At 33.6% G+C, this 12,850-nt stretch overlaps 4 protein-coding genes across 4 annotated transcripts; 2 read left to right on the forward strand and 2 right to left on the reverse strand.

Moving 5' to 3' along the window:
• The first annotated feature begins 17 nt into the window (after positions 1-17).
• Tsp_06252 (synaptic vesicular amine transporter) lies at positions 18-3,071 on the forward strand. Its single transcript, XM_003378294.1, has 9 exons — positions 18-126; positions 964-1,183; positions 1,312-1,370; positions 1,421-1,687; positions 1,889-2,086; positions 2,216-2,328; positions 2,394-2,457; positions 2,517-2,636; positions 2,995-3,071. The coding sequence occupies exons 1-9, from the start codon at positions 18-20 to the stop codon at positions 3,069-3,071; spliced, it is 1,227 nt and encodes a 408-aa protein (XP_003378342.1).
• Positions 3,072-3,670: 599 nt separating this feature from the next.
• Positions 3,671-6,857, forward strand: Tsp_06251 (hypothetical protein). The gene is made up of 3 exons (XM_003378295.1): positions 3,671-5,623; positions 5,700-6,558; positions 6,613-6,857. The coding sequence occupies exons 1-3, from the start codon at positions 3,671-3,673 to the stop codon at positions 6,855-6,857; spliced, it is 3,057 nt and encodes a 1,018-aa protein (XP_003378343.1).
• A 376-nt stretch (positions 6,858-7,233) lies between these two features.
• Tsp_06250 (conserved hypothetical protein) lies at positions 7,234-10,558 on the reverse strand. The gene is made up of 9 exons (XM_003378296.1): positions 10,497-10,558; positions 9,922-10,289; positions 9,703-9,862; positions 9,064-9,678; positions 8,704-9,003; positions 8,037-8,550; positions 7,697-7,970; positions 7,626-7,642; positions 7,234-7,278 (listed from the first exon to the last, which is right to left on the reverse strand). The coding sequence occupies exons 1-9, from the start codon at positions 10,556-10,558 to the stop codon at positions 7,234-7,236; spliced, it is 2,355 nt and encodes a 784-aa protein (XP_003378344.1).
• A 1,162-nt stretch (positions 10,559-11,720) lies between these two features.
• Positions 11,721-12,209, reverse strand: Tsp_06249 (putative penicillin-binding protein 2). The gene is made up of 2 exons (XM_003378297.1): positions 12,173-12,209; positions 11,721-11,968 (listed from the first exon to the last, which is right to left on the reverse strand). The coding sequence occupies exons 1-2, from the start codon at positions 12,207-12,209 to the stop codon at positions 11,721-11,723; spliced, it is 285 nt and encodes a 94-aa protein (XP_003378345.1).
• Positions 12,210-12,850: the final 641 nt, after the last annotated feature.

Raw genomic sequence — 12,850 nt, forward strand, 5'->3', positions numbered from 1 at the left:
TGCTGCTGACAATTGAAATGACTACTTTCAACAGTTGCTTGCAATATTGTCGATCTTCAAGAAAAGTTTTGCTAATTTTAGTCTCCACTGCGTTATTCTTGGACAACATGCTTCTGACAACTGTTGGTATGTTTGAAAATTTGAATTTTCATACAAATTTGAAATAATTAATAATTTATATTAATAAATTGCATATTATTCAAGCAATGACAATAATTCACCTGTGTTATGAATATTATTTGCTGCTGCTGAGTTGGTGAAAATTTTACGAAATAGTTTGTCAAAAAAATGCAAAAGGAATTAAAACCCCTTCTTTTCTTTTTTAAACATTAAAAATATTACTTTGTTCAATTTACATATAAATGAAATTAAATTGGTAAATTTTTGTGAAATTATTTTTGAAATTAAACAACACACCGTCAACTGTGACGATAATTTGCACAATTTTAATAACGACAATGAAAATTGTGATCTAGTCTTATTTTAAAAAGCTTTTTAAAAATAAAACTGTTTTCAAGTGTGAATAATTTGCATATTTTTTTAAAACTAATGCATATTATGTGTATTTTTACATTTGAAATTACGAAGTGAAAATTGAATGAAATGAGAAGAACAAGTTTAATTGATCAAAAGCAGCAATAAATGCTCTATGCTTTATCTGTGTGATAAAAATGGAAAATTTATTTTTTACTTTGTTTGAATGGAAATTCAATTGAAATTAAAATTTCGTTAAAATTTATTATTCCTATTATTTGTTTAAGTATTGAAAAGCATTAAAGGTAATAAATTAAAGAGAAAATTTTTATGCAAATTGCACAAGTGCACAAATGGAAATTCATAGCATTGCATAGCAGTTGCAGTTTGAAAAGAGAAGAAAAATTCTTAGTTTGATTTTAAAAAAATCTTACATAATATACGAATCATTTGTTTAAACTATGGATAATTTTCAATTATAATTTCTAGTGCCAATAATGCCGGACTATTTATTCCGAATAGAAAATCCAAATGAAATTCCTCTCTTTGCTAACAGTAGCGCAGTAAACAGCAATGCATCTAATGTGATAACAGAAGCAAAGGAACACTTGTTGCTGGTGGAAGAAAATCTCAAGGTGGGCTTGATGTTCGGATCAAAAGCTTTCGTACAGCTGTTGACAAATCCATGTGTTGGTGTGCTAATTAGCAAGTATGTCTTTTTCTGTTATTGAATCTATTATTGAATGTTGGTATTTAATTTATGGAATCATTTCAATGTTGAATTGTGTTAATGTATAATTAAAAATATATTCGTTGTATTGATTTCAATTTTTTCAGAATTGGTTACACGATACCGATGTTTATTGGTTTTATTGTTATGTTTGGATCAACAATGAGTAAGAAAATTGTTTGACTAAGATGAAATCAATACAAGCAATATTTTCAGTGTTTGCTTTTGGTGATACTTATGCAAAATTATTTTGCGCAAGAACTTTGCAAGGGATTGGCTCTGCTTGTACAAGTACAGCCGGAATGGGAATGCTAGCTGAAGCTTATCCAGATGATGAAGAACGTGGGACTGCTATGGGCTTGGCATTGGGTGGTTTGGCACTTGGTGTTCTTGTTGGACCACCTTTTGGTGGTGTTTTATACAGTTACACTGGAAAAGAACTTCCATTTATTCTATTAGCACTGTTGGCATTAGCAGAAGGAGGTGACAATTTTATTTCTGTAAAAATATGTAAAAATTAATATATAAATTATGAAATGAAAAAAAACACAATAGAAATGCTTAAAATTATTAGCGTATTTAATCAGAATTCATGCCACACTAATCATATACTATCCAAAGCTGTAAGCTTTATTAATCAAAACCAAATTTTTTTTCCATTTACTTTCGTCTGTTTAATTTCAGTTTTGCAATTATTGGTATTGCAACCCAAAATTTCTGCGCCTCGTTACCGTGATTCTTCTATTAAACGGCTAGTCAAAGATCCATACATTGTTCTTGCCGCAGGCGCCATAACAATAGGCAATATAGGCATCGCTACAATGGAACCATCTTTACCCATCTGGATGATGGATACAATGAAAGCTAATTCTGCAACCACGGGTAATTAATTTTCTTTTTCTTTCACTGCTTATAACAGCAGCACAGAAATAAAAAATACATTTTAAACAATTTTTGAATAAAATAATTTTTAGTTTATTTAATAATTTTTAGGTGCTGCATTTTTACCAGCTAGTATTTCATATCTAATTGGAACGAATGTCTTTGGCCCATTAGCTCATCGCATCGGTCGCTGGTTGAGCGCTATGCTTGGTTTGCTTACAATCGGAGGATGCTTGATTGCGGTAGAAAAAAAATATATATGTATAGATTTATATTCATTTCCAAGAAATTAATATTCAGCTTTCAGATTCCTCAAGCTAAAAGTGTTTATCAACTTATTGCACCAAATACGTTTATGGGATTTGCAATAGGTATGATTTTTATAATTAGAATCTCCACACTTCAGAGTAAAACGCAATCAGTACTACAGGAATGATTGATGCGTCAATGTTTCCACAAATGGGATACATTGTAGACATTCGATACAATGGCACATATGGTGGAGCATATGCTATAGCTGATGCAGCGTTTTGTTTTGCTTTTGCTTTAGGTAAAACAACTGCATTAAGCAGTAATTTTAGCATGCATATGTTAAACTATTTCAGGACCCATTTTAAGTGGACCGTTGGTAAGAAATGCCGGATTTCCAGCGTAAGATTAGCATAAACTGTGAAAGTTATAAATTTGATAACTGAGTGGATGTATTTCAGAGTATTGTGCATAATAGCAGTTTTAAATTTTATCTATGCACCATTTTTATTTTTACTGAAGAAAATTCCAGAACCAGATATAATTCCATCCGAGGTAATTTTCTGCTTTAAAAATAAAGTAATAAATGAAATTGATATATTTAATATTAATATATATTTATTTACAGTCAATGCTACTGAAGAAGAATGCATTTACAGAATATCGACCTTTCAGTGAATCACAGGAAGAAGAAATCAATTATTATGAATCAGTTTCATTGTATCAGGGATACTGAATAGATTATATAATTAATACGAGATGACTTTACTTTCCCATGCTTTTTAACCATGATATCATCTACATTTATATAATATTCTTTCAATGGCTTTTGCGTTTCAAGATATATTTATCAAAAGTGATATAGCTTTAATTGTTGTGATTCCTTATAGAAGCGTTTGAGCAGCTTTGTTGTTAAAATAGTTTCATTTGTAATAAGATGCTCTTCTAATGTGAATCATTTAGAAGAAATTGAATTAAAACGAATAAAATATTTATGTTTCTTGTAATAGAATGAAAATTAATTTTGAAAATAATAAAGTTTATAGTTTTTCCATAAAAAACGAATGCTCTGAGATCAAACTGTGCACAAATGTATTCGTTACATTGCAAGTTATTGTATCTTTCATATATCTTCGTCATGCAAGTTGGAAATTTAAAGCACAGTAAACTGTGTAGTAAAAATGTTTTAAAGCTGAAAATTTTATTGTCTAAATTGTTTAAATTAATATTGTTTTTTAAAGTATAAAAAGTCAACTATTTATGAGGTTCAGTTTGTATTCTGTTTTCCTTGAAAGTAGCGAGCTGAGTTAAAAGCTGAGCTAAAGTGAAACAAAAATGCAAGGTGATAAAGTTCCCATCGAAGTGAAAAAAAACAGCGGCTTCATTTTAAACGAGAACGAAAAATTGACCGCAACAATCCAAAATCATTCGAAATTTCTTCCTGCTGAAGCTTTGAATGACATCCGGCAATCGGTGCGGCTAAACGTGGAAGTTCAAGACCAGATAAAGAAACTTATCGCAGATTTGGAGAAGCAATCACAGAATGAACCGCTGGACTGTATTCAGATTGAAGCAACCTCAGCCAGAGATGCTACGGGTCTGTCCCCATATGAATACCAGCAGAGGCTCTGTTCGCAGTTTCTGGTGGATATTTACAACAATTTGACGTTCGCGCAGAAATTGCTCAGTCAAGATCTGACTGCTTCACCTGTAGCAACAAAATCCACTACGAACATCAGAGAATTGGTCGAAATGATCAACGTGCGCTTGGATGCGTTGTTCCTGCTATTTGACGAATGTTTGGAAAAGAGGAAAGACCGGGAAAAACAACAGGCCCGAGATGACCAACAGGCGCAGGTCCATAGTATTCAACTTGTGCAATGCAAACGGGCACTGGGCGAAATTGAAGGGAAAGTGCAAGCTCGGCAACGGACGGCAGACGAAATGTGCGATCGTTTGGTAATTGAAGTGTGCGCTACATTGCGTCGACAGTTAATATACGACGAAGCTATGGCGAAAATTGTTGAAAACCAATCTTCTGATAATCAGATAGCATTCAAAAAATGTGACCATTTCTTGGATAGATTTCAACACCCGGAAGTAAGAGATTTGATAAGATACCAAGAAAATTGTATCAAAGAGGATTTTATGACAAAGCACACAACTGAGATCAACATTGCAAAGATGATGAAAGATATAGCAGAAATGAAAGAAGAGGTGGAAAAGTTTGTCAAAGTTCTCAACGTCAACATATTACGCATAGCAGGAACTATATTAAACGCTGATCAGTTGTCTTCAATAGTCGATCAAGTACCGAATGGGAAACCAGCCACTAATGCTTTGATCCAAAATGTGCACTCCCTCTTCTGCTTTATACTCGGCGGATTGCAGGCCAAAATTAAAAAAATATGGCAAAATAACAAAGAAATGCGAGATATTGAAGAAAAAATCCACTTTGCTTGCAGAAATATTGAGGCAAGGAAAAGTGAAATAGCGCTACTTGAAAATATTTACATCGGCCATGATGAAGCGGAAATGCAAAAAGCACTCTTGGAAAAGGTGAAAGACGACAGAAATATGCGTGAAAAAACGTTGACAATGATTTCTGAAACTTGGCGGCAGCGTCGTTTGGAATTTTGTGAGAAAGAAAAAGCTGCAAACGAGAATATCGAAAGACAGAAGAGCAGAATAGTGGCGTTGAGCAAAAATATTGAACATGAGAGATCACTGATGAAGGAATTGTTCGAAATGAATAGGAAAAACCCAACATCTCATTGTTATGATATGTGCAATAGAAAAATGATCGAGAACCGCATACAAGCGCTTCAAGATAAGCTGGAAATAAAGCAAAAGATAAAGAAGGAATTAATGTGGAAAAATGCTTCCTTACAAAAGAACATTGCCAGAGAAAGAGCCAGACTAGTAGATGTTGACAATAAGAAAGAAGAAGATGCAATAAATGGAGATGGTTATCAAGAAGAATTAAAGAATCTACTATTGGAGAAGGAGAATTTAGAATCCAAACACAAAACATTTAGCTTCATGAAAGTGAAGCTGCAAAAAGAGATTAACATCTTGAAGAGCAAAATAAATGAGAAGAAACTTTCGTGTAGCGATTTGGAAATGCACCTTGAAAAATTGAAATCAACAAATGAAAAACATGTAAATGTTGGATCAGCTGTGAAAACCAATCAAATGCTGAATATGACAACCTTGAAAAAAACTCAGGAAGTTTTATTTAGTTACGCAAAAAATTTAAAGCGTGAATTTGCATTGTTGAATGAAGAAGTAAGCAGACTATATATATACATATAGATACATTTTACTATGGAATTTATTAAAATTATTGTATTAAATTCTTTAGGTGACTAACATGGTGAATGAATATTTTGCAAAAACAGAAGAATATCAAAATCTCGAGGAAAAACACTCAATGAAAGCGTTGGAAGTGGAATATTTTCAAATAAAAGTGAACCAATTACAGTGTGAATTATTATGGAATCGTCCAACTCCTCGTCAGATTTCTCTACTGAAAGATGAAAATTATAATCATTGCAAGCCTTCTTCTCAACCTTTGCTTCCACCATCTCCATCTCAAGGAGAGACAAAATTTTCAGCAGATGTGAAAATTGAAGGAAAAACTGAAAACTGTGAACACATTGAAACTTCTGACAATATAAGTGTTAACCAAGATACGATTAACAAGTCAGCGAAATCTTTGACTTCACTAAGTTATCAAATGATTGTGAACAATACTTCTCCATCACAATTTATGCAGAATATAACCAAAGAAACTGCTGAAAGTGGAACTTTAAGTGAGAATGCCCCATTCTGTTCTTTATATTCTACTGAAAACTCACCTGCCAGAATAACTGTAGAAGCTGAAGCTATATTTGAAAGCAAATCAGAAACTATAAAAAAAGAGAATTTTAAGCAAAATGCTACATGCACTGACAAGTCTCAAGAACCTTGTGAAAATATTGAGCAAAAATTGAAGGATGAAATCACCAAATTACAAAGTAATATCAACGAAACAGAAAAAATAAATAAAGTCAATAACAGCGATGACGAAATGTCCATAAGAATGGGGAAAACACTGGAAACCGCTCTTGCAACGGTGAAAAAATTCAGCAGTGCCAAAAAAATGGATGAAAAAGAGCAAACTACTAACAATAATAATGCAGGGGAAAATTCATCGACTGCTAGTGAAATTTCTTTCACAGGTAAGTATGAATGCATAATTAATCATTATATTATTTCATTGCAAAACATTATAGTATCAAATGAGGAAAACGAAGAAATTCACAAACAATATTCACCTGATAACAGTGAAATAATGCTAAAAGAAGAGAGTGAAAAAGCAATAAGCAGTTCTACTTTCTCGTCAATTGAAGAAAATATTAAAAATCTCAATAATATACCCCAAACTAGCAAAGAAGAGCTGCTGAAGTGGTTCAAAAGTTTTCCAAAAGACGAAACGCTTCAGAAGGATAAAAAAGATAAATCTTTTCAGCAGAAGTAATATTGTTTTGTTCTTATTGAAATTGGAATTGTTCAAATTTTACATTTCCAACGTTTGATTAAATGAAAAATTCAAATTTAATTCAATTTTTGTTTAAACAACCGCACATCTGACACATGACAGATTATTTTGAGCCACAATCAAGCTAAATGAGAACAATGATCATTTTTGAATTTAAATTCAATTTATTTCGAACTTTTTGATATCATAAAAACAGAACAACCGGTCAGCAGTAATCAAAAAGTAAAAATAACACTATACTCAGAATAAAAGACATTATTTGAGCGAAGCAACAATATATATCTAATATTTATCGCTTTTTGACAACCCTGGCAAAATATGATACTTTCACATTGAAACGCTGACTAGTTGAATGCTATCTTTCTTCATCCGTAATATTCGAGCAACTTGTATTCTCTACCTAAAAGTTCATCAAATGATAAAATTTGGTTTACTGGAAATATCATAATTTCACACATATTAAAACAATTTACAAATATTTCATATAATTCTTTATAAAAGTTTAAAACGAATGAGAACTTGAAAAAGATCAATATTTTCAATATTACAACCATTACATGTAAATCATATGCAAAATAAGCATAATTTTGTATTAATATTATTAAATTGTAATGGAATTTGGCATAAATTCAAATGGACCATTAAATCATTTGAAAATTTTGAAAATATGAAGTAGATTTATTACTTATATTTTAAGTCCCTTCATTCAACTCCCCGAATCAAACAGAGTAATAACTAATTATAAACCTGTCTATCATGAAACACTGAAGATTATTTTTTTAATATGAAATTAATTGTAACTGGAAAAAATTTCTTACTTCGCTTTTGACGAGCTGCAGATCTTTTGTCTTGCTTCTTCTTACTGTAAAGTTCTAATCGTTCTTCGTCAACTTCAATGTCGTCGATTTGTTTCACTTGATTACATTTCATGCATTTGGCAACACCGAAAAAGCATGCAATACAGTAAGCCGCCTGGCAAGCTTCACAATTACGAAAATTCTGAAAATCTTCCGCTGGTCCTTCTTCATTGCATTCTATACAACTTTTTCTTTGACCACCTGAAGCGCGAATAAAACTTCCCACCAGGAATGCCTGCAAAAGCACAGAAAAAAGAATAAATACGCAAAAACTAAAAATTATACTGATGATTTGCATTACCTGTGACGCTACTCTTTGTCGTAACTTTTGTGCAATATCAGCTTTACTTCCTCCCAGTTTTGCTTTTACTGATTTTTCTGCAAAGTGCTTCCAACCTCCCCGTGAGACACCAATTTCACCGTGCATAAATGCTATACGTTTTTCAATTGTTTCCGGGTAAAAGGTTTCGCAAATTAAAGATCTTATTCGGTATAAATAAACTTGAACAAAAACTGTAATCAAACAGTACCCAAAAATTGCCACTGTAATCCAGCGAAGTCTGATATCTGGTTCAGTTGGTTCTGTTATACAGCGCTGCCAATATGCAGCAATATTCTCCGGAGCTGAAACCTCAGGTACCATTTCTTCAATAATATCGTTGTATGTTTTAGCAATCAATCCAGATCCAACAACAACTGGCTTGAAACGTAACGGTAAATCAAAATCTGTGGCCTTGTTCAAAAATCGGTTAATTATCTTCAAAAACGTGCAAACTGAATTGTCAACAACCATCCAATATACAATGATGATAAAACTGAAAAATATTTAAAATACAAATTATTTGAAAAAAAAACCTCTAAAAAAATTTCAGCCTAAAGTTATGCATAAAATAAGATATGTAAACTCATGAATTTATAATAATAACGTCATAATAGTGAATAAATAAGCATTTAATCAGAACACTTACCCAGCTATAAGATTCAAAAGTTGAGGAAAACATCGCATCCATAGTTCTTTTGATGTCATTTTAAGATCTGTCCGTTTCAAATACTTCTTTCTCTCTTTGTCAGTGAACGGAAGTATTGCTTCTTGGCCTTTTAACCACAATCGCTTGTCAAACTTTTGCAACCCTTCAGTAATGAAATAGTTGTCTATTTCATCTGAATGCAAAAATGTCTTCACATAAAGAGCAGCAGCTATCGGCATGTAAAGTAGGGTCAATCCAACAAAACCCCCAATCGATATATCGATCATATCAAACAGTTCTCTAAAATAATCAATAAAATATATCTGAAAAAAGTAAAGAGAAAATTTCAATTTCCTATACCGTATGTAATCAATTTTTTCATTTAACATATCAACTAAAACAGTAACGTTGGTTTTGTATTCGACGCTGTATTCTACAGTCTCACTAATGCTAAAATTGAATGAATAAGCATTAACAATGCGTTCTTCGGCTTGTAAAAGTTTCTTCTCGATCCCTTCCAACAGAGCATCTTTGATCTTTTTCGTAATAATATCTTTAAGTTTGCAAAACTGAGTGACGAAAAGAAGCACATTACACACAGTACTAACAGCGCTAATCACACGGCATACAAACCACACTACAGGCATAAACCATGCAGTGTAATCGCAGTATTCAACAATGACGTTAAACATTTTCACACAAATTTCATACGGTTTCATCAGAACCTTGTTACAAGTGCCGAGAACATTTCCAAGCCAATTTCGCAATCGTTTAACACCTTTACCTAAAGCCGTGACACCAGAGTGGATTTTTTTCAGTACATTCTTTCCTGAATCACTTAGCTGATGAAATGAATTAGTAAGACGTAGAAGAGGCTTCATTTTCGATTCGGCTACATTTTGAACTGCCGCTTTCAGTTTAATCGTCTCTTTAGCAACTTTTTCCTGTACGCAGGCTAACGTTTCAGCTGTTTTCCTTAAATTAATTTGCATATTTAACATTGGACCTTGAATTGTCCAAGTCAAAACCAAAAGTATAAGAACAGTGCGAGCAGTAGATGTGCAAGAGGCAGGTAGCATAACGAAAAACGAGCAACATACAAAACGGTTCATAGAAATGCCAAACAGGGTGATTACGCTTAAAACCCCACAAATGAGACCTGAATTCATTCAGTTAAAACGTATTACATCATTCCACTAATAATTAGTACAAGCTTACCAACTTTGTAAGGATCAGTTGACCATTTCAGTACTCCGACGCACATAATTAAAATGTAAAATAGCCAAACGCTGACCAAACCAAGCACTGCACGGGCAATATTGTTCGGAACTGTTCCATAACGATGCATGTTTTCAAAAAATCCATATTCGTTTTCATCAAATTCCTCGTCTTCAACTGGTGTAAAAAATTTACGGAAAAAATCCAAATCATCTTCAATACGCTCTTCTTCTCCGCTTGGGATAGTATGCTTCATCTCCAAATAACGATTTGTGGCATCAATAAGCTTCTTTTTTGCTTTGTTTATACGCCACAACTTCATAAAAACCGACATTCTGACGATGAAATTAAGTACTACGGTGAAGCGACTAACAATTCTGATAACAATATTCGTTACTACAGTAAGTTAAACGTTACCTGATTTTTATTAATGCTCAGTCAAAAATATTTTTTTAAGTTTATGAATAATTGATAAGCTGTTTTGTAATTATAGTTTCAAAATGTATAATTAAAAATTGACTTTTATTTTCATACTTGTTGGCATTATCTAATGTTTTCAATCAGGTATATCAAACTTTCTACTAAGCTGCTTTAGTTTTGAAGTGAAACGGCTGCTTTTTGAGTTTGCGCAGTCCATCTAATTGAGTCGTTTATAATGCCTCCATTTCTGCATCGCCACATTTTTGTAATTCTATCCTCCGCTGTTTCTGCTGCGGTCTGTTGATCTCTTTTTTAATTTGTTTGTTAGATTGTTTGTTAAATTTTATACATCTGCAATTTTTTCATCTATTATTTTTAATTTTCATCTTCAAATAACTTTTAGTTATCTAGTTTACAAAAAAATAAGGCAATGTAAAATGTTCTATTCTTTTTGAATACTGACGTTCAGGTACGTTGATCGTATTGCGTAAAGGTGATAATTTTACCACAAGCCCAATCACCGCACAAGGATAAACAGGTGTACGAAAATTTCTATACTTGGATGCAATACAACCACCGTGAAGACAATAAGTCAGAGAAAGTCGATACAATATCACACAACAATGTCGTGTTGAACATTATTAAACTATCTATTTAAAATCCCACAACAACAACTTGTTGAACGCTTCATCCGCGTTTCTTATATATCACTCAGTTGCTGAGAGACTACATCTGTGAATGCTGACCAGATGAAAATAACTAAATAAGCCAATGACAAACTAATTTTGAAAGGACTTGCGGAAATTCTGCATACACTTAAGCAGGTAGCATGAAAAAATTTTAAAAACGACTCTGATACGGTGCGCGCGATTAAGTTTAACCATGATTTAAAAATAGATCGGGAACCACATCCGTGAATTCTGCAAGAAATGAAAACAAAGAATAAACAACTATTGATAACAGTATTATTAAAAAAAAGATGCGCCGGACAATCCATCGACTTCTGGCAAGCTTGCACGTCAGAACACACCCACGATTTAGACTGTTATGCACTCAATCACATGAATAAAAAGATATAAATAGATAAATAGATAAATACTCAACTCAACAGCTGAATAAATCAGTAGACGTTCTGTGATACCCAATGTAGCTTTTAGTAAATTGCGTAAGAGCATAAAGCAAGTATTCGCGTGAATTCGACATTAGCGGTGCCGCCAGAACGCATATACAGCAAACGTTGAGGAACAACTGTATTTTTAATTTGAAATTTATTTTAAGAGATAAAAATTACAGCAGTGTATCAACAATAACAATATTCTTTTAAAATTATGAATCGAAAGTTGGTAGATAGAATTTAATAAAGTAAAACTCTTTTTCCATCAGGTGGAGTCCGGTGCGCAGTATTTCTGCGTCGTAAATCTGCTCCTTCTGCCAACCGTTAGATGCGCGGCTGTTTTGTTGTCACTATCACAGCTACATGGATCGAAGGCACCTGCTGCTCTTTCGTTGTTCCTAGAACGTGCGGGTATGTAGAGCCATGTAGCGCATCCTTTAAAATCGCTTTCCGTCGGGGTCTTCGATCTATTTTCGAGCATTGGGTAGTTACGCCCGGGTCTCAAGGATTTTTCTGAAATTCTGTTTTTAACATCCTCCAGCATTATGCTTCAGCTCGGTCTATTAAGTACAATTTCGTCGCTAGGCGCTTGAGAGTACCTCCAGCAATCTCTTTCGGTTGCATTTTCAGAGTTTTTGGCACTACCTCTCTTCCAGGGTATAACTAGACGATTTTCCTCAATCTTCTGTATTTTCTTGGCACGCTGCTCTCACTTACCAGTATGATGTCTCCAATTCTCGGTTCTTGTCGTCATGTTGCCATTTCTACTGCCTATTCAGATAATTGATGTACCCCATCGCCATAGTCTCCACCATTCCGAGACAATGGACTGTTGTCAAAAAATTCACACAGATGAAGGGTTGGCCGTCACGTTGCCGCAATCCATACTCGTTTCAGGAGTACTGACAAATTTAGTATCCGTTAGAAAATGACTTTGCGTGAGAAATTCTGGGTCGCGGAGAGCTGGGACGTACGCTTCAGTTTCGGATATCAGCGTTCAGAGTTCTAATTCGCTCAGCAGAGTGACTTTTCCGAGTATTCTCGTCCAACTATTCACATAATTGATGTACCCCATCGCCATGTTCTCTACCATTCCGAGACAATGGATTGTTGTATCTGCATTTCCAAATGTGAATGGTTGGCTTCCACGTTGCCTATGTCCATACTCATTTCAGGAGTACTGACAGATTACTTATCCGTTATACAAAGAATTTGCACGATAAATTCAGGGACGCGGACAGTAGTCACGTCCGATTCAAGTTATGATATTTTCACTGATATTTCTTTTTCTATCTTCCAATAGACTATGCCCAATATTGCCTAACTCCCTGCTTCAGTTGTTGAAGTACCCGAACTATCTTATCTGCACAATGCCGATATTATGAAATGATCTAC

The sequence above is a fragment of the Trichinella spiralis genome, assembly GCF_000181795.1.
Source record: "Trichinella spiralis strain ISS 195 chromosome Unknown Scfld4, whole genome shotgun sequence".
Lineage (NCBI taxonomy): Eukaryota > Metazoa > Nematoda > Enoplea > Trichinellida > Trichinellidae > Trichinella > Trichinella spiralis.